The 27,278-nt window shown below is 32.9% G+C and overlaps 3 protein-coding genes and 3 long non-coding RNA genes across 13 annotated transcripts in view; 2 read left to right on the forward strand and 4 right to left on the reverse strand.

The window, feature by feature from the left end:
* Positions 1-19,349, reverse strand: part of LOC127862005 (uncharacterized) — a 30,940-nt gene extending 11,591 nt beyond the window's left edge. Inside the window, exons 1-4 of one of the 6 annotated variants that reach the window (XM_052400865.1) lie at positions 19,144-19,309; positions 18,819-18,919; positions 3,397-3,444; positions 2,940-3,194 (exon numbers count right to left, since the gene is read on the reverse strand). In XM_052400865.1, the coding sequence (XP_052256825.1) occupies positions 3,024-3,194; positions 3,397-3,444; positions 18,819-18,919; positions 19,144-19,225 (402 nt within the window). In that variant the 5' untranslated portion in view covers positions 19,226-19,309 and the 3' untranslated portion in view covers positions 2,940-3,023. Of the gene's footprint in view, positions 1-2,939; positions 3,195-3,396; positions 3,445-6,526; positions 6,575-8,189; positions 8,489-8,690; positions 8,739-18,271; positions 18,569-18,770; positions 18,920-19,143 lie in introns of those variants that run through there. The other 5 variants (XM_052400864.1, XM_052400863.1, XM_052400862.1 and 2 more) reach the window with 5 other exon arrangements.
* LOC127862002 (cell cycle checkpoint protein RAD17-like) overlaps positions 1-27,278 on the forward strand; it is a 147,257-nt gene that overhangs the window by 86,094 nt on the left and 33,885 nt on the right. The window lies entirely within an intron of this gene.
* Positions 1-27,278, reverse strand: part of LOC127862012 (uncharacterized) — a 95,993-nt gene that overhangs the window by 19,252 nt on the left and 49,463 nt on the right. The gene's annotated exons all lie outside the window — the stretch shown is intronic.
* On the forward strand, positions 9,284-11,469 carry LOC127862010 (uncharacterized). The gene is made up of 4 exons (XR_008040395.1): positions 9,284-9,428; positions 9,939-10,043; positions 10,421-10,560; positions 11,290-11,469. It is a non-coding gene; the product is annotated as an uncharacterized LOC127862010 (long non-coding RNA).
* Positions 12,719-14,610, reverse strand: LOC127862009 (uncharacterized). Its single transcript, XR_008040394.1, has 4 exons — positions 14,461-14,610; positions 13,853-13,966; positions 13,442-13,600; positions 12,719-13,288 (listed from the first exon to the last, which is right to left on the reverse strand). It is a non-coding gene; the product is annotated as an uncharacterized LOC127862009 (long non-coding RNA).
* LOC127862004 (uncharacterized) lies at positions 20,440-26,394 on the reverse strand. Of its 2 annotated transcripts, none has more exons than XM_052400860.1 (3): positions 26,063-26,394; positions 25,689-25,837; positions 20,440-20,738 (listed from the first exon to the last, which is right to left on the reverse strand). In XM_052400860.1, the coding sequence occupies exons 1-3, from the start codon at positions 26,235-26,237 to the stop codon at positions 20,568-20,570; spliced, it is 495 nt and encodes a 164-aa protein (XP_052256820.1). In that variant the 5' UTR covers positions 26,238-26,394; the 3' UTR covers positions 20,440-20,567. The 2 variants fall into 2 exon arrangements, with proteins under 2 accessions (XP_052256820.1, XP_052256819.1); XM_052400859.1 differs by lacking the exon at positions 20,440-20,738 and adding an exon at positions 25,189-25,486 and having other exon boundaries at positions 26,063-26,379.

A 27,278-nucleotide genomic window follows, 5' to 3' on the forward strand; every position in this document is an offset into this window, starting at 1 on the left:
TGTCCGTCCGTCAGTCACATTTTGCATTAAGGTTTTGAAAAATGCTCATAACTTCTATGTCGCTTCAGATGTAGCTTTAACATTCATATTAGGTATGCATGTGTATATGGACAAGGCCCTTCCATAAGCACAAACATTTTGACCCCTTTGACCTTGACGTAAGGGTCCGCATTTAGGTTTTGTAAAATGTGTGTAGGTTTTGAAAAATGCTCATAACTTCTATCAAAACATTTATCAGGGGCATATGTCTTCCTATGGAGACAGCTCTTGTTTTTAAGTGATTTTGAAATACATTTTGGATTCGTTCCATGCTTAAAAATGATTTAACTGTTTAATAAAAAAACCTCCACGTCCGAATTGTTGTCTCATAAATCCAGATAGTTTAGCTAAAACTGATTTGTTTCGTCACATTAATTACGACACATTACATAAATTCCGTAATCATTGAATAAAAGTATGGAAAACTGGTTCAGTAATAAAATTTACTGTAGGAATAAAATAGTATGATATGTAATATAAACAGTGACACTCCGCAGGCCTAGTGGCATAATTGCCCTTTTGCCGTTATGTTGGCAGCGGGCCGTTTACAGACATCCGGGCCAGCTCTGCCATGTGTTATTGCCTTAATAATGTTGATGGATTGTTAAATAACTTGGCATTAATGTAAAACATCCTAAAATGATGAGTCGTTTGTTAAACTAATCACCATATCTCAAAATAATTTAAAAATAACACATTGTTTATATTTTTTTTATTCTTTGTTATTTAAGTAATGTACAGAGCACATCATCATAACATAGCACCATAACAATCGTGCTTACAACAGTATTTTCTGGTATTGTAGCACATATTCAACATATTTGGTTAACTGGATCTGTATGTATTAATGTCCATGTTGACCCACACTGTGGTAGATCTGTCAGGTCTGGTTCTTCCAACTGATGATGTTGATGGTGATGTCTTCAATGATGCCATAACTGGCGTTTTCCCGTCTTCCAGACTGGATTTGATAGTTTCTGCTGTATTTTGAACCTGAAACAATACAAAGTATTCATGACAGTTCCATATCTATGAAATCAAAGTTGTTCAAAAAGTATTTGTGCTTTCAATAAGTATAAAGTGCCTTCATGTTTATATTTTATTGCTTGCATAAAAAATAGATATAATTATTAGCTTATACAAGAAAAGAGAGAGTATCCAAGCAAAAATGTATTGAATATGCTCAAGTACAAACCTGCATCTCTTTGTTTGTTATATATGTCTGGAACATTTGTTGCACTCCCTCAGTGACTGACAACCTCAGGGCCAGGTGTAGCTGCTGGAACTGGTTGTCCAACATCTCAGCTTAAGTAGCTGGCTCCCAGTAACTTCAACATATGGTCTGAAATGAAGATGATATGTTATATATTAGAAGATTAAAACAACTTTATGAGTGTATTGACTACAATGTTTTCTGTTTGCCTTACACTAATTACAGCTCAGTGTTTTTAGTTGAGACAAAATATTTCAGTACATGTTTATACCCTTTTGAAGACATAATAATTTTGTATTTCTATCGAACATGTGTTCTCTGGGACAAATGATCTGATATGTACTTACCTATTTCAGCTTTATTGTGTTCACTGTTATCAAGAGCAATCAACTGATGTGTCAGAGTGTTAGCTACTTGTACAAGTTCCGTCTTGATAATGTTGTAGTGTTTTAATTCAAATATATGATGTTCAAATGTAAGATATATTTATCAGGTTCATCCCATCCATATATACTCATAGACATTGTATTGTTCACACCTAAACCATTCACAGCTTAAACTTTGCAAACAGAATATCTTTGAAGATAAGGAGATCAAAGATAGATAAAAGACACACTTGTGTTAATTCATTGTAATTACTAGACAATTAAAGTTGTTAATTGGTCCCAATCACTTGGCTGGATGGTCATCAATTTAGACTATTAAATTACAATCACTGGGTTGGATTACTTGATTGACCTGCATACAGGTAGTGTTTTACTGAGAATGTTCCATGCTTATAATGTTTAATCATTTGGACACTTTTGAGTAGAATAATATATACCAATTCATTAATATTGTATAAATCTGTCCTTCAGTAATTTGCATCAAATGTATACAATTAATAGAGAATTTCATTGATGACCATGCTTGATGTTATTCTGTCCGTCACATTTTGCGTTTAGGTTTCAAATGCTCATAACTTCTATGTCGCTTCAGATGTAGCATTCATATTTGGTATGCACATGTATATGGACAAGGCCTTTTTATATGCACACAAAAATGTGACCCCTTTGACCTTGAAATTAGGGTCCGCATTTCGAAAAACGCGTTTAGGTTTAGAAAAATGCTCATAATTTCTATCAAAGCATTTATCCGAGGAATGTCATCCTATGGAGACAGCTCTTGTTTTTAAGTGATTTTCAAATACATTTGAGATTCGTTCCAAGCTTAAAAAAGATTTAACTGTTAATAAAAACCCTCCACATCCAAATTGTTGTCTCAGAAAATCCTGACAGTTTAGCTAAAACTGATTTGTTGTCACATTAATTACTAAACATGAAATGTGTCATAAATTGTGTAATCATTGAATGAAAATAAAAGTATGGAAAACTGGTTCAGTAATAAAATTTAGTGTAGAAATAAAATAGTTTGATGTTATATAAACAGTGGCACTCTGCAGGCCTAGCCACATAATTTCCCTTTTGCCTTTATGTTGGCAGCGGGCCGTTAACAGACATCCCGGCCAGCTCTGCCATGTGTTATTGCCTCAATAATATATTGATTGATTGTTGGATATCTTGGCATTAATGTAAAACATCCTAAAATGGTGAGTCGTTTGTTAAACTAATCACCATATCTCAAAATAATATAAAAATAACACATTGTTCATACTTTTTTTATTCTTTGTTATATAAGTATTGTACAGAGCACATCATCATAACATAGCACCATAACAATTGTTTTTACAACAGTATTTACTGGTATTGTAGCACATATTCAACATATTTTGTTAACTGGATCTGTATGTTTCGATGTCCATGTTGACCCACACTGTGGTAGATCTGTCAGGTCTGGTTCTTCCAACTGATGATGATGTTGATGGTGATGTCATCAATGATGTCATAACTGGTGTTTGTCCGTCTTCCAGACTGGATTTGATAGTTTCTGCTGTATTTTGAACCTGAAACAATACAAAGAATTCATGACAGTTCGATGTCTATGAAATCAAAGTTGTTCAAAAAGTATTTGTGCTTTCAATGAGTATAAAGTGCCTTCATGTTTATATTTTATTGCTTGCATTAAAAATAGATATAATAATTAGCTTATACAAGAAAAGAGAGAGTATCCAAGCAAAAATGTATTGAATATGCTCAAGTACAAACCTGCATCTCTTTGTTTGTTATATATGTCTGGAACATTTGTTGCACTCCCTCAGTGACTGACAACCTCAGGGCCAGGTGTAGCTGCTGGAACTGGTTGTCCAACATCTCAGCTCTAAAGTAGCTGGCTCCCAGTAACTTCAACATATGGTCTGAAATGAAGATGATAATTATGTTATATATTAGAAGATTAAAACAACTTTATGAGTGTATTGACTACAATAGATTCTGTATATCTTGAATAAACTAATTACAGCTCAGTGTTTTTAGTTGAGACAAAATATTTCAGTACATGTTTTTACCATTTTGAAGACATAATAATTTGTATTTCTATTGAACATGTGTACTCTGGGACAAATTATCAGATATATATGTACATACCTATTTCAGCTTTATTGTGTTCACTGTTATCAAGAGCAATCAACTGATGTCTCCGAGTGTTAGCTACTTGTACAAGTTCCATCTTGATAATGTTGTAGTGTTTTAATTCAAATATTAGATGTTCAAATGTTAGATATATATTTATCTGAGGTTCATCCCATCCATATATACCCATAGACAATATATTGTTCACACCTAAACTATTCACAGCTTATACTTTGCAAACAGAATATCTTTGAAGATAAGGAGATCAAAGATAGATAAAAGACCTACTTGTGCTAATTGATTGTAATTTCTAGACAATTAAAGTTGTTAATTGGTCCCAATCACTTGGCTGGATGGTCATCAATTTAGGTTGGATTAATTGATTGACATGAAGTCAGGAAGTGTGTTATTGAGAATGTCCCATGCTTAATGTTTAATCATTTGGACACTTTTGAACATGTTACTTTTGTACAGATTCATTAATATTTTATTAATTTGTCCATAAGTAATTTGCATCAAATGTGTACAATAAATAGAGAATTTCATTGATGACAATGCTTGATGTTATAGTCAGTGTATTATCTGTTTATTTAAAGAATTGTTTATATGCAACAGTTCTTAAAAGGCAGCATATAACAGTTGGGCTGTTCATCTGTGTGTGTTTCTTGATTTTGTCTGGAAATTCTTGTATCGGCCATGAATGCATTACATTTTATTGATTTTAAAAAATAAAATGGCACAAATGTAATCCAATACAAAAAATGTGGGCCTGTGACACCTGTCTTTCTCAAGCTTAGATCAAGGTCAAATTTAGAGATTTTTAAGGTCAAATTTTGCAATAAAAAGCTTGAAAAGTCTTGTCTTTGCCACAAGATTACTATATATTTATGGATTTTCAGATAATTTCACAAAATGTTATCCCTCATAAAATGACATTTGAATGTATGACTTGTCTCTCTACTACAAAGGTAAAGGTCACATAAGGTTGAAGGTCAAATTTATCCATGTCTGTTTTAGCTAAAGTTTGCCATATATTGGATGGATTTCAAAATTACTTTGCACACATGTTAACCATCAAAAGACAACATATTGCATGTAATTTCTGTCTTACTACTTCGAAGGTAGAACCTGCACTTTTTTAAAAGTTTAAAAGTGATTTCAAAATACGTTTTGGATTTGTCAATGCTTAAAAAAGATTTAACTGTTAAATAAAATTCCTCCATATCCGAATTGTTTTGTCGCTTAAACAAGTTATTCAAATGTAATCCTTCATAAAATGACATTTGCATGTTTCACTTGTCCCTCTACCGCAAAGGTAAAGTTCACATAAGGTTGAAGGTCAAAGTTGACAATGCCTGTTTCAGCTATATGTTTGCCATATATTGGATGGATTTCAAAATAGCTTTGCACAAATGTAAACCATCAAAAGACAACATATTGTATGTAATTTGTGTCTTACAATCTCAAAGGTGGAGACTGTACTTTTTTATGTCCCTGAAGGAGGGCATATAGTGATTGCACTGTCCGTCCGTCTGTCCGTCAGTCAGTCACATTTTGCATTTAGGTTTCGAAAAATGCTCATAACTTCTATGTCGCTTCAGATGTAGCTTTAACATTCATATTTGGTATGCATGTGTATATGGACAAGGCCCTTCCATAAGCACAAACATTTTGACCCCTTTGACCTTGACGTTAGGGTCCGCATTTAGGTTTTGTAAAATGCGTTTAGGTTTTGAAAAATGCTCATAGCTTCTATCAAAGCGTTTATCAGGGGCATATGTCTTCCTATGGAGACAGCTCTTGTTTTTAAGTGATTTTGAAATACATTTTGGATTCGTTCCATGATTAAAAATGATTTAACTGTTTAATAAAAAAACCTCCACGTCCAAATTGTTGTCTCATAAATCCAGATAGTTTAGCTAAAACTGATTTGTTTCGTCACATTAATTACGACACATTACATAAATTCCGTAATCATTGAATAAAAGTATGGAAAACTGGTTCAGTAATAAAATTTACTGTAGGAATATAATAGTATGATATGTAATATAAACAGTGACACTCCGCAGGCCTAGTGGCATAATTGCCCTTTTGCCGTTATGTTGGCAGCGGGCCGTTTACAGACATCCGGGCCAGCTCTGCCATGTGTTATTGCCTAAATAATGTTGATGGATTGTTAAATAACTTGGCATTAATGTAAAACATCCTAAAATGGTGAGTCGTTTGTTAAACTAATCACCATATCTCAAAATAATTTAAAAATAACACATTGTTTATATTTTTTTTATTCTTTGTTATATAAGTATTGTACAGAGCACATCATCTTAACATAGCACCATAACAATCGTGCTTACAACAGTATTTTCTGGTATTGTAGCACATATTCAACATATTTGGTTAACTGGATCTGTATGTATTAATGTCCATGTTGACCCACACTGTGGTAGATCTGTCAGGTCTGGTTCTTCCAACTGATGATGTTGATGGTGATGTCTTCAATGATGCCATAACTGGCGTTTTCCCGTCTTCCAGACTGGATTTGATAGTTTCTGCTGTATTTTGAACCTGAAACAATACAAAGTATTCATGACAGTTCGATGTCTATGAAATTAAAGTTGTTCAAAAAGTATTTGTGCTTTCAATGAGTATTAAGTGCCTTTATGTTTATCCTTTCTTGCTTGCATAAAAAATAGATATAATTATTAGCTTATACAAGAAAAGAGAGAGTATCCAAGCAAAAATGTATTGAATATGCTCAAGTACAAACCTGCATCTCTTTGTTTGTTATATATGTCTGGAACATTTGTTGCACTCCCTCAGTGACTGACAACCTCAGGGCCAGGTGTAGCTGCTGGAACTGGTTGTCCAACATCTCAGCTCTAAAGTAGCTGGCTCCCAGTAACTTCAACATATGGTCTGAAATGAAGATGATATGTTATATATTAGAAGATTAAAACAAATTTATGAGTGTATTGACTACAATGTTTTCTGTTTGCCTTACACTAATTACAGCTCAGTGTTTTTAGTTGAGACAAAATATTTCAGTACATGTTTATACCCTTTTGAAGACATAATAATTTTGTATTTCTATCGAACATGTGTTCTCTGGGACAAATGATCTGATATGTACATACCTATTTCAGCTTTATTGTGTTCACTGTTATCAAGAGCAATCAACTGATGTGTCAGAGTGTTAGCTACTTGTACAAGTTCCGACTTGATAATGTTGTAGTGTTTTAATTCAAATCTAAGATGTTCAAATGTAAGAAATATTTATCATGTTCATCCCATCCATATATACCCATAGACATTGTATTGTTCACACCTAAACCATTCACAGCTTATACTTTGCAAACAGAATATCTTTGAAGATAAGGAGATCAAAGATAGATAAAAGACACACTTGTGTTAATTCATTGTAATTACTAGACAATTAAAGTTGTTAATTGGTCCCAATCACTTGGCTGGATGGTCATCAATTTAGACTATTAAATTACAATCACTGGGTTGGATTATTTGATTGACCTGCATACAGGTAGTGTTTTACTGAGAATGTTCCATGCTTATAATGTTTAATCATTTGGACACTTTTGAGTAGAATAATATATACCAATTCATTAATATTGTATAAATCTGTCCTCCAGTAATTTGCATCAAATGTATACAATTAATAAAGAATTTCATTGATGACCATGCTTGATGTTATTCTGTCTGTCACATTTTGCGTTTAGGTTTCAAATGCTCATAACTTCTATGTCGCCTCAGATGAAGCATTCATATTTGGTATGCACATGTATATGGACAAGGCCTTTTTATATGCACACAAAAATGTGACCCCTTTGACCTTGAAATTAGGGTCCGCATTTCGAAAAATGCGTTTAGGTTTAGAAAAATGCTCATAATTTCTATAAAAGCGTTTATCGGAGGAATGTCATCCTATGGAGACAGCTCTTGTTTTTAAGTGATTTTCAAATACATTTGAGATTCGTTCCAAGCTTAAAAAAGATTTAACTGTTAATAAGAACCCTCCACATCCAAATTGTTGTCTCAGAAAATCCTGACAGTTTAGCTAAAACTGATTTGTTGTCACATTAATTACTAAACATGAAATGTGTCATAAATTGTGTAATCATTGAATGAAAATAAAAGTATGGAAAACTGGTTCAGTAATAAAATTTAGTGTAGAAATAAAATAGTTTGATGTTATATAAACAGTGACACTCTGCAGGCCTAGCCACATAATTGCCCTTTTGCCGTCATGTTGGCAGCGGGCCGTTAACAGACATCCCGGCCAGCTCTGCCATGTGTTATTGCCTCAATAATATATTGATTGATTGTTGGATATCTTGGCATTAATGTAAAACATCCTAAAATGGTGAGTTGTTTGTTAAACTAATCACCATATCTCAAAATAATTTAAAAATAACACATTGTTTATACTTTTTTTATTCTTTGTTATATAAGTATTGTACAGAGCACATCATCATAACATAGCACCATAACAATTGTTTTTACAACAGTATTTACTGGTATTGTAGCACATATTCAACATATTTTGTTAACTGGATCTGTATGTTTCGATGTCCATGTTGACCCACACTGTGGTAGATCTGTCAGGTCTGGTTCTTCCAACTGATGATGATGTTGATGGTGATGTCATCAATGATGTCATAACTGGTGTTTGTCCGTCTTCCAGACTGGATTTGATAGTTTCTGCTGTATTTTGAACCTGAAACAATACAAAGAATTCATGACAGTTCGATGTCTATGAAATCAAAGTTGTTCAAAAAGTATTTGTGCTTTCAATGAGTATAAAGTGCCTTCATGTTTATATTTTATTGCTTGCATAAAAAATAGATAGAATTATTAGCTTATACAAGAAAAGAGAGAGTATCCAAGCAAAAATGTATTGAATATGCTCAAGTACAAACCTGCATCTCTTTGTTTGTTATATATGTCTGGAACATTTGTTGCACTCCCTCAGTGACTGACAACCTCAGGGCCAGGTGTAGCTGCTGGAACTGGTTGTCCAACATCTCAGCTCTAAAGTAGCTGGCTCCCAGTAACTTCAACATATGGTCTGAAATGAAGATGATAATTATGTTATATATTAGAAGATTAAAACAACTTTATGAGTGTATTGACTACAATAGATTCTGTATATCTTGAATAAACTAATTACAGCTCAGTGTTTTTAGTTGAGACAAAATATTTCAGTACATGTTTTTACCATTTTGAAGACATAATAATTTGTATTTCTATTGAACATGTGTACTCTGGGACAAATTATCAGATATATATGTACATACCTATTTCAGCTTTATTGTGTTCACTGTTATCAAGAGCAATCAACTGATGTCTCAGAGTGTTAGCTACTTGTACAAGTTCCATCTTGATAATGTTGTAGTGTTTTAATTCAAATATTAGATGTTCAAATGTTAGATATATATTTATCTGAGGTTCATCCCATCCATATATACCCATAGACAATATATTGTTCACACCTAAACTATTCACAGCTTATACACCCTTTCAGTTATTCGCTTTTACTAGTGTTAGAGTTGTGTCCCTTAGCCGGATGTGACGTCAACGGGGGATAGAAATTCGCCAGAGAAAATAAAATTTTACTGTGTCGCTGAAGAAATCAACGTCTTTAGCACAATATATGCGTAAGTTGCACACATGTTTTATTTTTATTATTTTATTGACGCATATTAAAGCTATCGCTTGTTGTATATTTACTTTTAAGTACGATGAAGTGAGAAAAAATGCATTAAACATTCCGTTTTGTCAAGACACATTTCATGTTCGTACATATACCATTACACCTGGATTGGAACCTAAAAGTAAATATTGTATAAAAATGCCAAATTTTGAAAGCAAAGCGTATTACGAGTTATTTTCAGAAAGTTTATATTTGTAATCATGATTTTATCATAGGAATTATATGATTTCGGGGCTTTTTTTATTCTTAAATAGAACTAGAAAGTAGAAGAATGTGAATGAAAACCAATCAGGAGAACGGGTCATTTAACTTTCATGTTTTTTACACCAAAATCTCTATATTTATAAACTTTCAAAACCGAAACTATCCTTTGTTTCTTTGAGTGTTTGACTGAAGTGTTGAAATAATATAAAAATCAGCTGCAAAAAAAGCATTATATGTGGGGTTTTTTCAGGAATCATCCCAAATGCTATGTTCAGAAACAGTGAAGTACCATGGCTGAACCAGATCCTGTAACAGAAAAGAAAGTACAACAGTACACGACTGTGATTGTCATAAGGTTTGTTTTTTTGTTTAAAATGTGAATTCACTATAATAAATACTCCTAAGTTTATTATTAATATAATTATGCAAATACATACACATTGGTGGCATGAATATATCCGGACATAGTCATGTACCATAAATACACTCTAATAAATATTGACTCGGTACAGAGACCCAACATGAAAGCATACAAGTTCAGCTGTCAGGTTTTAAGCATTATTGCCACTTTAAAAAAAAACATGTAACTTACACTACATTCAGTATCGATCATATTTATTTCAAACCATTTTCTAAAAAAATAATATGATGAATTTTGTATGTTGTATAAGTAACATGATTTTTTTCTAAAGAAGCAATAATGCTTAAAACCTGCCTTTTTATTTTTTGTAGCTGTATGCCAAGGATGTCCCTGGCGCTGTTTTACCGCAACTTCAACCAGAAAGATGCAAAGTTACAGAGTTGCGAATATGGTTGAAATGCCGGGGACAAGCTGTGAAATCGAATGAGACAAAAGCCGAACTTTGCTTGAGGTACTTATTTTATATCGCCTTTTCAGGCCTTTTCCTGGTGTATCTACGGGTCAGTTAAACGGACCCATTCCCTAACCTAAATTGTAATTTGAAAAAAATAATTCCCAATAAAAAAAGAAAGAAGAGGTTATGATTATTTTAACTCAATTATGTGTAAATGACATCTAACAAAGTACATTACCATGAATAATATGATTTTTCATCTAATTTGAATGATTGTGAAGGGTTATTTTATATTAGTTTTTCCCAAATCAGTTGATTTTTGGCACGAAAAATTCACAATCCTGCAATTGCTTTTTTCCCAAAATGGCCAGGAAAAAGCCTGCTTTTTTATATTAAAAACGCACATTCATGTTGTGAATTTTTTTCTATGTTTCTGTCAACCAGTCTGTTAAAAATAAGTTTTATCTGTTTAGTCAGCCTGACTCGACCACACAGCATATAGTACTTTACAATGTATATAACATGCATAGTGGCACACAGCTTTCTGCTTCAATTAAAATCCCTGACATAATAAGTTACATTACTCTCTTAAGTCTGCATTAGAAATTGGTTGCCACTAGTTAAATTGTCTTTATACATTTTTTGGTCACAAAGAAGGTAGGGGTGGCGTTTATTAGGTGAAAAACAAGTATCTGAAACAGACTCTGGAGTAGTGCTTTTTTGTAACACCTTAAATCTTAATGTTCTGTTACAAAGTTTAAATCTTTACTTTTATATATTTTCCAGGGTAAAGAAATTCAGTGACAACCAGGATAACATCCTAATTGTGGATCCTTATCCAGACCAGCCATTTGCAGCTAAGCAGAAGTCGTCCTGTATGAACTGTCAAGGACAATCAACAGTGTCAACAGCGGAAGAACATCTTAATTTGGAAGAATGCACGTGGACCCAAAGCACCAGACCGATCTTCAAAGACTTTTCGTACATGAACATTCTGAAATGGACCAAAAGTTCTGGTAAAGGTTCAAAACTGGGTGTTGAAAAGCCTATTCAACGAGGCTATGTGTTTTTTCATGACGGTTATGTATTCGACACATGGACATCTGAACGTAACAGTTCAACAATTGTTAGATGCAAGTGTTTCCGCTCCATGAAAAACCGGTAATCAGAAATAAAGAGTATTGAAATAATCTAAATTATATTTGAAAGTATTCAATTTTGTGTTATTTTAGTGTCAGTATTTGTGAGATTCACCTCAAATCACATTTATTCATTCAATATAATCATAGGATCTCAGCTCATTTTGGTGCAATACCTGTATCTGAATGTTTGTAATTTTCAGATTGTGTTTCCTTAAATTACGGTAGTTTATGATTTCTAGCTTTCACATGTTGTCTTTCATCATTAATCTTACAATTAATGATACTTCATACTGTTTTGTGATGAACTATGCTACTCAAATGTGCTTATCTTGCATTATTTCTGTTGTAATAAAGCTTATATCATTGATTACAAAGTGTTTTTACTCAAAGGATTACGCAAATCTGTAGCAGAGTCTTAGTGAAATAGTTGCTATGGTGTCTGCTAAGCAATCTGGAGCAACCAGTTTCGATCCCCATTGAGAATCAGTAATGGTTCTTCCCAGGAAACGAACTTAAGTACTGATTTGTCTCAATATGCATTGGACTTTCTTAGTTTTACCTAATATTTCCCAAAAAAAACTAAAATTTATATTAACAAAATTATTTATTCAGTAGTCATACAATCAAAACAAATTAACAAACATGATTAAAAAGATGTATATACAATTTTTATGTAAAGGCCACACACCTTATTTAGCATAGTAAATTTAAGTATGAATGACATATTTTATCTATGCCAATTAGAATATATCTGGTGGTTACAAGGTAGAAATCCATCTTTTTTGCACTTTACAACTTAAAAATAATCGCGTTTGTCGAAATGGATGTGTACGTCTGGAAATCCTACTTTCGGTTTTAAAAGCAGTACTGTTTGAAAAAAAAAATAACTTGCTATTAAACTAGGCTATAGATTTAATTTTATTATGCCAACTAGAATATATCTGGTGGTAACAAGGTAGAAAGCTATCTTTTTTTGCCCTTTAAAAAGTTAAAAATAATCGTGTTTAATATAGAAATCCTTCTTTCAGTTTTAAAAGCAGTTATTCCTGTTTGAAAAATAATAAATTACTTGCTAACTAGACTATAGATTTAATGAAAATTTTGCACACTTTCAAATTGCATCTATATGAACATGTACTTTATTTCAAGGTGTGTAGCTTTAAGTACTCTTTAAGCATTAATCTGTAACTAAATCAATGCTTATATCAAGATAATTATCAAAAACTTTATACAAAGCCAAAAAATGTACAAATATTACATGAACAGCCAATGGTTTTTCATTAGCCTACATGTAGTATGATGTACACGAACAACAAATGTTCATATAAATGGTATGTATGTTAAACACCAGGACATGGTATAATTGGGTCTTGGAAAAGAGTGAGCAATGAGCAAACTGTCCAAATTTGATTAATTATCCCAAACAGAGAAACCAGAATGACCTGATCAAATATGTGAAAACTTTTAATCTTGTTAATTGCACGTTCCACTTGAATTCGCTTCAACAGATGTGGTTTGTCCTTCCAGCAGTCGAATAGTGTAGGGATGGCTCCTGGTTTTAGATACCTCCGCTTAGCAAATCCAGATTCATCAAGACAGTCACGTTCAAAATGGAGAAAACAGACAACCGTATTGTGACTTATCTGAAAGAAAAAAAAAGAATAAATAAATATGTGTGCTTTTTTTGAATCACATCAACACTATTTTTCTGACATGAAAATGTATAGTACTTTACATGTTTTATTTTTCTTTATACAAAATCATTTAAAGTTTTACTGAAACCACTAACAACTGACCTTAAAATGTCTGTCTTCATCTCTTTGTATTTTATTCAACCAAACAGCTTGAACTGGATCATCTTCAGCTGGAAATGCATGATAGCTGGGCTTTCCATGGCCTTCTAACAATCCTTAGCCAGTGGTGTGACATTTGGGCACACAGCAGATCCTGTTAGACTGAAATTTTATGAAGATCAACTAATAATATTTAAAAAAATCAAGTGAATAACAACTTTACCAATTATTTTGGATCATTAAAATCAGTATAACAAAGTCCACAAACGTGGTTAACAAATAATAAGATGTGTTTTTATCCTATTGGTTAAGAATTTCATTTTATTTGTATTGATATTAATTATTATATGTCTATAAATGTTTTATTCCCAAATGTTATTTAAACAAATCAATTGACTAAACAATTTAATTTACCTTCAACTTCTTCTCGAGTGATACAGTAATGTCTTGAATCTGTTTTCCATCCGGTTTTGAGTCGAATACTGGTGTTGCTGTGTAAAACTGGACAGCATAGTCGTGGTCATTAATCTGTTGAACAAAATTCTGTTTCATAACATTCATGATAACTGATTCATTGTACTTTACACATTAATACACATTAGCCGGGTATAGCTTAGTACAAGCTCTAATCAAACAAATAGCTTTTTAACAAACCATATGTTGCATTGGATGCCGTTGGCTTTCAATTTAAAAAAATGGTCAATTGGTACAAAAGCACGGTATGACTAAGACCAGTACGAGCGTCCTTTAGTTGCTTCAAAATATAAATGCCAACGAGTGTTCATACTTTGACGAATACGAAATGTCCTTAGATAAAACAAGTCAATATTTCCACCTATTTAATCTATATCAACATTTCTGAACAGGATTTATTTCAGTAAAAAATCCTTCGTTTGAACGTTTCGTCCTCGCGAAAACATATAACAGACAAAAACAATACCGCTGCTTTATCAGCATTATAAACCGAATATCAAAATTGCATAAGAAAATAATAAATTATTAATAATAAGGTCAGTACAAACCTTTTCGTTCATATTTTAAGTCCATTTACACCGTTGAAAACACACATTGTCAAACAGACATCTCTTTGTTTGCTTACAGTCGATAATCGGGTATCCCCGGATGACGTCATTCAGGGGAGGTAATTATAATCAGTTAATAACTGAAAGGGTGTATACTTTGCAAACAGAATATCTTTGAAGATAAGGAGATCAAAGATAGATAAAAGACCTACTTGTGCTAATTGATTGTAATTTCTAGACAATTAAAGTTGTTAATTGGTCCCAATCACTTGGCTGGATGGTCATCAATTTAGGTTGGATTAATTGATTGACATGAAGTCAGGAAGTGTGTTATTGAGAATGTCCCATGCTTAATGTTTAATCATTTGGACACTTTTGAACATGTTACTTTTGTACAGATTCATTAATATTTTATTAATTTGTCCACAAGTAATTTGCATCAAATGTGTACAATAAATAGAGAATTTCATTGATGACAATGCTTGATGTTATAGTCAGTGTATTATCTGTTTATTTAAAGAATTGTTTATATGCAACAGTTCTTAAAAGGCAGCATATAAAAGTTGGGCTGTTCATCTGTGTGTGTTTCTTGATTTTGTCTGGAAATTCTTGTATCGGCCATGAATGCATTACATTTTATTGATTTTAAAAAATTAAATGGCACAAATGTAATCCAATACAAAAAATGTGGGCCTGTGACACCTGTCTTTCTCACGCTTAGATCAAGGTCAAATTTAGAGATTTTTAAGGTCAAATTTTGCAATAAAAAGCTTGAAAAGTTTTGTCTTTGCCACAAGATTACTATATATTTATGGATTTTCAGATAATTTCACAAAATGTTATCCCTCATAAAATGACATTTGAATGTATGACTTGTCTCTCTACTACAAAGGTAAAGGTCACATAAGGTTGAAGGTCAAATTTATCCATGTCTGTTTTAGCTAAAGTTTGCCATATATTGGATGGATTTCAAAATTACTTTGCACACATGTTAACCATCAAAAGACAACATATTGCATGTAATTTCTGTCTTACTACCTCGAAGGTAGAACCTGCACTTTTTTAAAAGTTTAAAAGTGATTTCAAAATACGTTTTGGATTTGTCAATGCTTAAAAAAGATTTAACTGTTAAATAAAATTCCTCCATATCCGAATTGTTTTGTCGCTTAAACAAGTTATTCAAATGTAATCCTTCATAAAATGACATTTGCATGTTTCACTTATCCCTCTACCGCAAAGGTAAAGTTCACATAAGGTTGAAGGTCAAAGTTGACAATGCCTGTTTCAGCTATATGTTTGCCATATATTGGATGGATTTCAAAATAGCTTTGCACAAATGTAAACCATCAAAAGACAACATATTGTATGTAATTTGTGTCTTACAATCTCAAAGGTGGAGACTGTACTTTTTTATGTCCCTGAAGGAGGGCATATAGTGATTGCACTGTCCGTCCGTCTGTCCGTCAGTCAGTCACATTTTGCATTTAGGTTTCGAAAAATGCTCATAACTTCTATGTCGCTTCAGATGTAGCTTTAACATTCATATTTGGTATGCATGTGTATATGGACAAGGCCCTTCCATAAGCACAAACATTTTGACCCCTTTGACCTTGACGTTAGGGTCCGCATTTAGGTTTTGTAAAATGCGTTTAGGTTTTGAAAAATGCTCATAGCTTCTATCAAAGCGTTTATCAGGGGCATATGTCTTCCTATGGAGACAGCTCTTGTTTTTAAGTGATTTTGAAATACATTTTGGATTCGTTCCATGCTTAAAAATGATTTAACTGTTTAATAAAAAAACCTCCACGTCCAAATTGTTGTCTCATAAATCCAGATAGTTTAGCTAAAACTGATTTGTTTCGTCACATTAATTACGACACATTACATAAATTCCGTAATCATTGAATAAAAGTATGGAAAACTGGTTCAGTAATAAAATTTACTGTAGGAATATAATAGTATGATATGTAATATAAACAGTGACACTCCGCAGGCCTAGTGGCATAATTGCCCTTTTGCCGTTATGTTGGCAGCGGGCCGTTTACAGACATCCGGGCCAGCTCTGCCATGTGTTATTGCCTAAATAATGTTGATGGATTGTTAAATAACTTGGCATTAATGTAAAACATCCTAAAATGGTGAGTCGTTTGTTAAACTAATCACCATATCTCAAAATAATTTAAAAATAAAACATTGTTTATATTTTTTTTATTCTTTGTTATATAAGTATTGTACAGAGCACATCATCATTACATAGCACCATAACAATCGTGCTTACAGTAACTTCAACATATGGTCTGAAATGAAGATGATATGTTATATATTAGAAGATTAAAACAACTTTATGAGTGTATTGACTACAATGTTTTCTGTTTGCCTTACACTAATTACAGCTCAGTGTTTTTAGTTGAGACAAAATATTTCAGTACATGTTTATACCCTTTTGAAGACATAATAATTGTGTATTTCTATCGAACATGTGTTCTCTGGGACAAATGATCTGATATGTACATACCTATTTCAGCTTTATTGTGTTCACTGTTATCAAGAGCAATCAACTGATGTGTCAGAGTGTTAGCTACTTGTACAAATTCCGTCTTGATAATGTTGTAGTGTTTTAATTCAAATCTAAGATGTTCAAATGTAAGAAATATTTATCATGTTCACCCCATCCATATATACCAATAGACATTGTATTGTTCACACCTAAACCATTCACAGCTTATACTTTGCAAACAGAATATCTTTGAAGATAAGGAGATCAAAGATAGATAAAAGACACACTTGTGTTAATTCATTGTAATTACTAGACAATTAAAGTTGTTAATTGGTCCCAATCACTTGGCTGGATGGTCATCAATTTAGACTATTAAATTACAATCACTTGGTTGGATTATTTGATTGACCTGCATACAGGTAGTGTTTTACTGAGAATGTTCCATGCCTATAATGTTTAATCATTTGGACACTTTTGAGTAGAATAATATATACCAATTCATTAATATTGTATAAATCTGTCCTCCAGTAATTTGCATCAAATGTATACAATTAATAGAGAATTTCATTGATGACCATGCTTGATGTTATTCTGTCTGTCACATTTTGCGTTTAGGTTTCAAATGCTCATAACTTCTATGTCGCCTCAGATGTAGCATTCATATTTGGTATGCACATGTATATGGACAAGGCCTTTTTATATGCACACAAAAATGTGACCCCTTTGACCTTGAAATTAGGGTCCGCATTTCGAAAAATGCGTTTAGGTTTAGAAAAATGCTCATAATTTCTATAAAAGCGTTTATCGGAGGAATGTCATCCTATGGAGACAGCTCTTGTTTTTAAGTGATTTTCAAATACATTTGAGATTCGTTCCAAGCTTAAAAAAGATTTAACTGTTAATAAAAACCCTCCACATCCAAATTGTTGTCTCAGAAAATCCTGACAGTTTAGCTAAAACTGATTTGTTGTCACATTAATTACTTCACATGAAATGTGTCATAAATTGTGTAATCATTGAATGAAAATAAAAGTATGGAAAACTGGTTCAGTAATAAAATTTAGTGTAGAAATAAAATAGTTTGATGTTATATAAACAGTGACACTCTGCAGGCCTAGCCACATAATTGCCCTTTTGCCATTATGTTGGCAGCGGGCCGTTAACAGACATCCCGACCAGCTCTGCCATGTGTTATTGCCTCAATAATATATTGATTGATTGTTGGATATCTTGGCATTAATGTAAAACATCCTAAAATGGTGAGTCGTTTGTTAAACTAATCACCATATCTCAAAATAATTTAAAAATAACACATTGTTTATACTTTTTTTATTCTTTGTTATATAAGTATTGTACAGAGCACATCATCATAACATAGCACCATAACAATTGTTTTTACAACAGTATTTACTGGTATTGTAGCACATATTCAACATATTTTGTTAACTGGATCTGTATGTTTCGATGTCCATGTTGACCCACACTGGTAGATCTGTCAGGTCTGGTTCTTCCAACTGATGATGATGTTGATGGTGATGTCATCAATGATGTCATAACTGGTGTTTGTCCGTCTTCCAGACTGGATTTGATAGTTTCTGCTGTATTTTGAACCTGAAACAATACAAAGTATTCATGACAGTTCCATATCTATGAAATCAAAGTTGTTCAAAAAGTATTTGTGCTTTCAATGAGTATAAAGTGCCTTCATGTTTATATTTTATTGCTTGCATAAAAAATAGATATAATAATTAGCTTATACAAGAAAAGAGAGAGTATCCAAGCAAAAATGTATTGAATATGCTCAAGTACAAACCTGCATCTCTTTGTTTGTTATATATGTCTGGAACATTTGTTGCACTACCTCAGTGACTGACAACCTCAGGGCCAGGTGTAGCTGCTGGAACTGGTTGTCCAACATCTCAGCTTTAAAGTAGCTGGCTCCCAGTAACTTCAACATATGGTCTGAAATGAAGATGATATGTTATATATTAGAAGATTAAAACAACTTTATGAGTGTATTGACTACAATAGATTCTGTATATCTGAATAAACTTATTACAGCTCAGTGTTTTTAGTTGAGACAAAATATTTCAGTACATGTTTTTACCATTTTGAAGACATAATAATTTGTATTTCTATCGAACATGTGTACTCTGGGACAAATTATCTGATATATATGTACATACCTATTTCAGCTTTATTGTGTTCACTGTTATCAAGAGCAATCAACTGATGTGTCAGAGTGTTAGCTACTTGTACAAGTTCCATCTTGATAATGTTGTAGTGTTTTAATTCAAATATAAGATGTTCAAATGTAAGATATATTTATCAGGTTCATCCCATCCATATATACCCATAGACATTGTATTGTTCACACCTAAACCATTCACAGCTTATACTTTGCAAACAGAATATCTTTGAAGATAAGGAGATCAAAGATAGATAAAAGACACACTTGTGTTAATTCATTGTAATTACTAGACAATTAAAGTTGTTAATTGGTCCCAATCACTTGGCTGGATGGTCATCAATTTAGACTATTAAATTACAATCACTGGGTTGGATTACTTGATTGACCTGCATACAGGTAGTGTTTTACTTAGAATGTTCCATGCTTATCATGTTTAATAATTTGGACACTTTTGAGTAGAATAATATATACCAATTCATTAATATTGTATAAATCTGTCCTTCAGTAATTTGCATCAAATGTATACAATTAATAGAGAATTTCATTGATGACCATGCTTGATGTTATTCTGTCCGTCACATTTTGCGTTTAGGTTTCAAATGCTCATAACTTCTATGTCGCTACAGATGTAGCATTCATATTTGGTATGCACATGTATATGGACAAGGCCTTTTTATATGCACAAAAAAATGTGACCCCTTTGACCTTGAAATTAGGATCCGCATTTCGAAAAATGCGTTTAGGTTTAGAAAAATGCTCATAATTTCTATCAAAGCGTTTATCGGAGGAATGTCATCCTATGGAGACAGCTCTTGTTTTTAAGTGATTTTCAAATACATTTGAGATTCGTTCCAAGCTTAAAAAAGATTTAACTGTTAATAAAAACCCTCCACATCCAAATTGTTGTCTCAGAAAATCCTGACAGTTTAGCTAAAACTGATTTGTTGTCACATTAATTACTTCACATGAAATGTGTCATAAATTGTGTAATCATTGAATGAAAATAAAAGTATGGAAAACTGGTTCAGTAATAAAATTTAGTGTAGAAATAAAATAGTTTGATGTTATATAAACAGTGACACTCTGCAGGCCTAGCCACATAATTGCCCTTTTGCCGTTATGTTGGCAGCGGGCCGTTAACAGACATCCCGGCCAGCTCTGCCATGTGTTATTGCCTCAATAATATATTGATTGATTGTTGGATATCTTGGCATTAATGTAAAACATCCTAAAATGGTGAGTCGTTTGTTAAACTAATCACCATATCTCAAAATAATTTAAAAATAACACATTGTTTATACTTTTTTTATTCTTTGTTATATAAGTATTGTACAGAGCACATCATCATAACATAGTACCATAACAATTGTTTTTACAACAGTATTTACTGGTATTGTAGCACATATTCAACATATTTTGTTAACTGGATCTGTATGTTTCGATGTCCATGTTGACCCACACTGTGGTAGATCTGTCAGGTCTGGTTCTTCCAACTGATGATGATGTTGGTGGTGATGTCATCAATGATGTCATAACTGGTGTTTGTCCGTCTTCCAGACTGGATTTGATAGTTTCTGCTGTATTTTGAACCTGAAACAATACAAAGAATTCATGACAGTTCCATATCTATGAAATCAAAGTTGTTCAAAAAGTATTTGTGCTTTCAATGGGTATAAAGTGCCTTCATGTTTATATTTTCTTGCTTGCATAAAAAATAGATATAATTATTAGCTTATACAAGAAAAGAGAGAGTATCCAAGCAAAAATGTATTGAATATGCTCAAGTACAAACCTGCATCTCTTTGTTTGTTATATATGTCTGGAACATTTGTTGCACTCCCTCAGTGACTGACAACCTCAGGGCCAGGTGTAGCTGCTGGAACTGGTTGTCCAACATCTCAGCTTTAAAGTAGCTGGCTCCCAGTAACTTCAACATATGGTCTGAAATGAAGATGATAATTATGTTATATATTAGAAGATTAAAACAACTTTATGAGTGTATTGACTACAATAGATTCTGTATATCTTGAATAAACTAATTACAGCTCAGTGTTTTTAGTTGAGACAAAATATTTCAGTACATGTTTTTACCATTTTGAAGACATAATAATTTGTATTTCTATCGAACATGTGTACTCTGGGACAAATTATCTGATATATATGTACATACCTATTTCAGCTTTATTGTGTTCACTGTTATCAAGAGCAATCAACTGATGTCTCAGAGTGTTAGCTACTTGTACAAGTTCCATCTTGATAATGTTGTAGTGTTTTAATTCAAATATTAGATGTTCAAATGTTAGATATATATTTGAGGTTCATCCCATCCATATATACCCATAGACAATATATTGTTCACACCTAAACTATTCACAGCTTATACTTTGCAAACAGAATATCTTTGAAGATAAGGAGATCAAAGATAGATAAAAGACCTACTTGTGCTAATTGATTGTAATCTCTACACAATTAAAGTTGTTAATTGGTCCCAATCACTTGGCTGGATGGTCATCAATTTAGGTTGGATTAATTGATTGACATAAAGTCATGAAGTGTGTTATTGAGAATGTCCCATGCTTAATGTTTAATCATTTGGACACTTTTGAATATGTTACTTTTGTACAGATTCATTAATATTTTATTAATTTGTCCATAAGTAATTGCATCAAATGTGTACAATAAATAGAGAATTTCATTGATGACAATGCTTGATGTTATAGTCAGTGTATTATCTGTTTATTTAAAGAATTGTTTACCGTATTTTACCATGCATAGCGCGCAGTTTTTTACCTTCAAATTTCAAAATAAAAATTCAGTGCGCGTAATACATTGACACAACGCTTTCCTGGTTGCTAAATTGCAAAAAATCCATTTCGTAATCGTAAATCTTCACAATTGCCGCCATTTTTGTTATTGCAAAAAAACTACACCCTATAATGTTATAGACTGAAGGGGCCGTTGTCGAAACAACAAATAGCGGGAAAGGTTAGGAATGAACGGGGTAGTAATAGTTTTGACAAAAATTAAAAGATGAAAAAAATGTCTTTGTTGGTGTTTTCACACTTTTTCATTGATTGTTCATTAAAAAAAAATCGAGGTATATCGATCCCCGTGCGCCGCGGTATTGTTTGTTAAAGTTTTCGTTGTCATGAAAACTCGTTGATTTACAACGCAAAACGTCTTATTTGAACTGAGGCTAATTATTTCAATAAGTATTTCTCAACTTCGCTGTTGCTTTATTTTGATAATTTAATCCAAAGTTTAATGTTAGCATTTCCGAAAATTTGCACTCTATGTGAATTGACAGTTTGACGTCATCAAAGGAAAGCCGCTTCCTGTCTGAAGCAATAAAGCGACAAGTTTCTCGCCGACAAAATAGGCTTCCTTTGTCTAGCAATCAACATGCCGAACCAATCGTGTGTTTGTTCCTCAATGGCAATCGTCCAATTAAATAATAGCACGTGCAAAGCTCCGCCTTCGAACCTTTTGGAAAGAACGGAGGTGGAGTTCAACGGTTAATTGAGCAAGTGTTTTACGTAAGTTGAGTTCCGATTTGCCGAAATTACTAGGCCGTAAGCATTGAAACGACGAATACATTTATCAATGATTTTCCGATCTCTGCATAAATATGCTACTGTGCGAGTTTACTACGTAGGTTACAAACCAACAAAAGAGATATAGACTCGTTTTATTTTCTTTCAATAGAGACAAACAAATGATATTTCTCAAATGGCTTTACGCGGATAACGCCAACTGTATGGAATTGAGCGTTCGGGTGTATTGTTTGTCTTACTATAAAATACTTATCAACTAGACGCAGTGAAGGCGCGAAATACCGGGTCAAACTGGATTTATTGGGGAGCATCTCTTAATGGGGAAATATTTAAGTCGATGAAAAATAAAATGGGATCCACGGACGATTTGCGTAAAATTGGACATTGAGATGTTGCGGGTCTGCAGAAGAAGATGTCATACGATGTTGTGAGCGGCAGGTAATGAAAATGTTACACTGTTCAAATGTGAGGAATAGGTAATAGTGGTTCGAATTTAACGCGCAGGGGTCTTGAAAAAACATGCGCAGCGGCAATAAGGACATAACGGTGTTCTCGAGAGAATAATCTTAAAAATTGTCGAAAATATAGTGCTTTGCAACCCATGCTCCTGATCGTATAAACGCTCCCTACTTTAAAACAAAAAATTAAGCGCCCGAAAAACTCAGATTAAATGATTGCGCAATATAAGAATGGCGGCCATTTTCGGCCAAATTTTCAGGTTTTTGGTCTAGAATTCTTTTTTTTCTCCGTTTTGGCTTTAAAAAATCGCATGCGCGTTATACATGGTAGCGCGCTATACATGGTAAAATACGGTATATGCAACAGTTCTTAAAAGGCAGCATATAACAGTTGGGCTGTTCATCTGTGTGTGTTTCTTGATTTTGTCTGAAAATTCTTGTATCGGCCATGAATGCATTACATTTTATTGATTGAAAAAAATAAAATGGCACAAATGTAAACCAATACAAAAAATGTGGGCCTGTGACACCTGTCTTTCTCACGCTTAGATCAAGGTCAAATTTAGAGATTTTTAAGGTCAAATTTTGCAATAAAAAGCTTGAAAAGTCTTGTCTTTGCCACAAGATTACTATATATTTATGGATTTTCAGATAATTTCGCAAAATGTAATCGCTCATAAAATGACATTTGAATGTATGACTTGTCTCTCTACTACAAAGGTAAAGGTCACATAAGGTTGAAGGTCATATTTAACCATGTCTGTTTTAGCTAAAGTTTGCCATATATTGGATGGATTTCAAAATTACTTTGCACCCATGTTAACCATCAAAAGACAACATATTGCATGTAATTTCTGTCTTACTACCTCGAAGGTAGAACCTGCACTTTTTAAAAAATTTAAAAGTGATTTCAAAATACGTTTTGGATTTGTTGATGCTTAAAAAAGATTTAACTGTTAAATAAAATTCCTCCATATCCGAATTGTTTTGTCGCTTAAACAAGTTATTCAAATGTAATCCTTCATAAAATGACAATTTGCATGTTTCACTTGTCTCTCTACCACAAAGGTAAAGTTCACATAAGGTTCAATGTAAAGGTTTTCAATGCCTGTTTCAGCTATATGTTTGCCATATATTGGATGGATTTCAAAATAGGTTTGCACAAATGTAAACCATCAAAAGACAACATATTGTATGTAATTTGTGTCTTACAATCTCAAAGGTGGAGACTGTACTTTTTTATGTCCCTGAAGGAGGGCATATAGTGATTGCACTGTCCGTCCGTCTGTCCGTCAGTCAGTCACATTTTGCATTTAGGTTTCGAAAAATGCTCATAACTTCTATGTCGCTTCAGATGTAGATTTAACATTCATATTAGGTATGCATGTGTATATGGACAAGGCCCTTCCATAAGCACAAAATTTTGACCCCTTTGACCTAGACCTTGAAGTTAGGGTCCGCATTTAGGTTTTGTAAAATGCGTTTAGGTTTTGAAAAATGCTCATAACTTCTATCAAAGCGTTAATCAGGGGCATATGTCTTCCTATGGAGACAGCTCTTGTTTTTAAGTGATTTTGAAATACATTTTGGATTCGTTCCATGCTTAAAAATGATTTAACTGTTAAATAAAAAAAAAGTCCACGTCCGAATTGTTGTCTCATAAATCCAGATAGTTTAGCTTAAACTGATTTGTTTCGTCACTTTAATTAAGACACATTAGATAAATTCCGTAATCATAGAATAAAAGTATGGAAAACTGGTTCAGTAATAAAATTTACTTTAGGAATAAAATAGTATGATATGTAATATAAACAGTGACACTCCGCAGGCCTAGTGACTAATTGCCCTTTTGCCGTTATGTTGGCAGCGGGCCGTTTACAGACATCCGGCCAGCTCTGCCATGTGTTATTGCCTAAATAATATGTTGACGGATTGTTAAATAACTTGGCATTTATGTAAAACATCCTAAAATGGTGAGTCCTTTGTTAAACTAATCGCCATATCTCAAAATAATTTAAAAATAACACATTGTTTATACTTATTTATTCTTTGTTATATAAATATTGTACAGAGCACATCATCATAACATAGCACCATAACAATTGTTTTTACAACAGTATTTACTGGTATTGTAGCACATATTCAACTTATTTTGTTAACTGGATCTGTATGTTTCGATGTCCATGTTGACCCACACTGTGGTAGATCTGTCAGGTCTGGTTCTTCCAACTGATGATGATGTTGATGGTGATGTCATCAATGATGTTATAACTGGCGTTTTCCCGTCTTCCAGACTGGATTTGATAGTTTCTGCTGTATTTTGAACCTGAAACAATACAAAGTATTCATGACAGTTCCATATCTATGAAATTAAAGTTGTTCAAAAAGTATTTGTGCTTTCAATGAGTATAAAGTGCCTTTATGTTTATCCTTTCTTGCTTGCATAAAAAATAGATATAATTATTAGCTTATACAAGAAAAGAGAGAGTATCCAAGCAAAAATGTATTGAATATGCTCAAGTACAAACCTGCATCTCTTTGTTTGTTATATATGTCTGGAACATTTGTTGCACTCCCTCAGTGACTGACAACCTCAGGGCCAGGTGTAGCTGCTGGAACTGGTTGTCCAACATCTCAGCTTTAAAGTAGCTGGCTCCCAGTAACTTCAACATATGGTCTGAAATGAAGATGATATGTTATATATTAGAAGATTAAAACAACTTTATGAGTGTATTGACTACAATAGATTCTGTATATATTGAATAAACTAATTACAGCTCAGTGTTTTTAGTTGAGACAAAATATTTCAGTACATGTTTTTACCATTTTGAAGACATAATAATTTGTATTTCTATCGAACATGTGTACTCTGGGACAAATTATCTGATATATATGTACATACCTATTTCAGCTTTATTGTGTTCACTGTTATCAAGAGCAATCAACTGATGTCTCAGAGTGTTAGCTACTTGTACAAGTTCCATCTTGATAATGTTGTAGTGTTTTAATTCAAATATTAGATGTTCAAATGTTAGATATATATTTATCTGAGGTTCATCCCATCCATATATACCCATAGACAATATATTGTTCACACCTAAACTATTCACAGCTTATACTTTGCAAACAGAATATCTTTGAAGATAAGGAGATCAAAGATAGATAGAAGACACACTTGTGCTAATTGATTGTAATTTCTAGACAATTAAAGTTGTTAATTGGTCCCAATCACTTGGCTGGATGGTCATCAATTTAGACAATTAAATTACAATCACTGGGTTGGATTAATTGATTGACATGAAGTCAGGAAGTGTGTTATTGAGAATGTCCCATGCTTAATGTTTAATCATTTGGACACTTTTGAACATGTTACTTTTGTACAGATTCATTAATATTTTATTAATTTGTCCATAAGTAATTGAGTCGTTTGTTAAACTAATCACCATATCTCAAAATAATTTAAAAATAACACATTGTTTATACTTATTTATTATTTGTAATATAAATATTGTACAGAGCACATCATCATAACATAGCACCATAACAATTGTTTTACAACAGTATTTACTGGTATTGTAGCACATATTCAACATATTTTGTTAACTGGATCTGTATGTTTCGATGTCCATGTTGACCCACACTGTGGTAGATCTGTCAGGTCTGGTTCTTCCAACTGCTGATGATGTTGATGATGATGTCATCAAAAATGTCATAACTGGCGTTTTCCCGTCTTCCAGACTGGATTTGATATTTTCAGCTGTATTTTGAACCTGAAACAATACAAAGTATTCATGACAGTTCCTATCTATGAAATTAAAGTTGTTCAAAAAGTATTTGTGCTTTCAACGAGTATAAAGTGCCTTTATGTTTATATTTTATTGCTTGCAATAAGAAATAGATAGAATATTAGCTTATACAAGAAAAGAGTACCCAAGCAACAATGTATTGAATGATGCTCAAGTACAAACCTGCATCTCTTTGTTTGTTATATATGTCTGAAACATTTGTTGCACGCCCTCAGTGACTGACAACCTCAGGGCCTGGGTCCGGTTTAATGAGAGCGACGATGGTCAGGCCTGTATTGTTGTATCAGCGAATAATCGTCACGCAACGATAAC

The sequence above is a fragment of the Dreissena polymorpha genome, chromosome 16, assembly GCF_020536995.1.
Source record: "Dreissena polymorpha isolate Duluth1 chromosome 16, UMN_Dpol_1.0, whole genome shotgun sequence".
NCBI classification, from domain to species: Eukaryota; Metazoa; Mollusca; class Bivalvia; order Myida; family Dreissenidae; genus Dreissena; species Dreissena polymorpha.

Coding starts and splice junctions, on each gene's coding strand:
- LOC127862004 (XM_052400860.1), bottom strand. CDS start 26,237: ATGGGTATATATGGATGGGATGAACCTCAGATAAATATATATCTAACA. Junction 25,838..26,062: donor ACACAATAAAGCTGAAATAG/GTATGTACATAT, acceptor TCTTCATTTCAG/ACCATATGTTGAAGTTACTG. Junction 20,739..25,688: donor TAACAAACAAAGAGATGCAG/GTTTGTACTTGA, acceptor GTATTGTTTCAG/GTTCAAAATACAGCAGAAAC.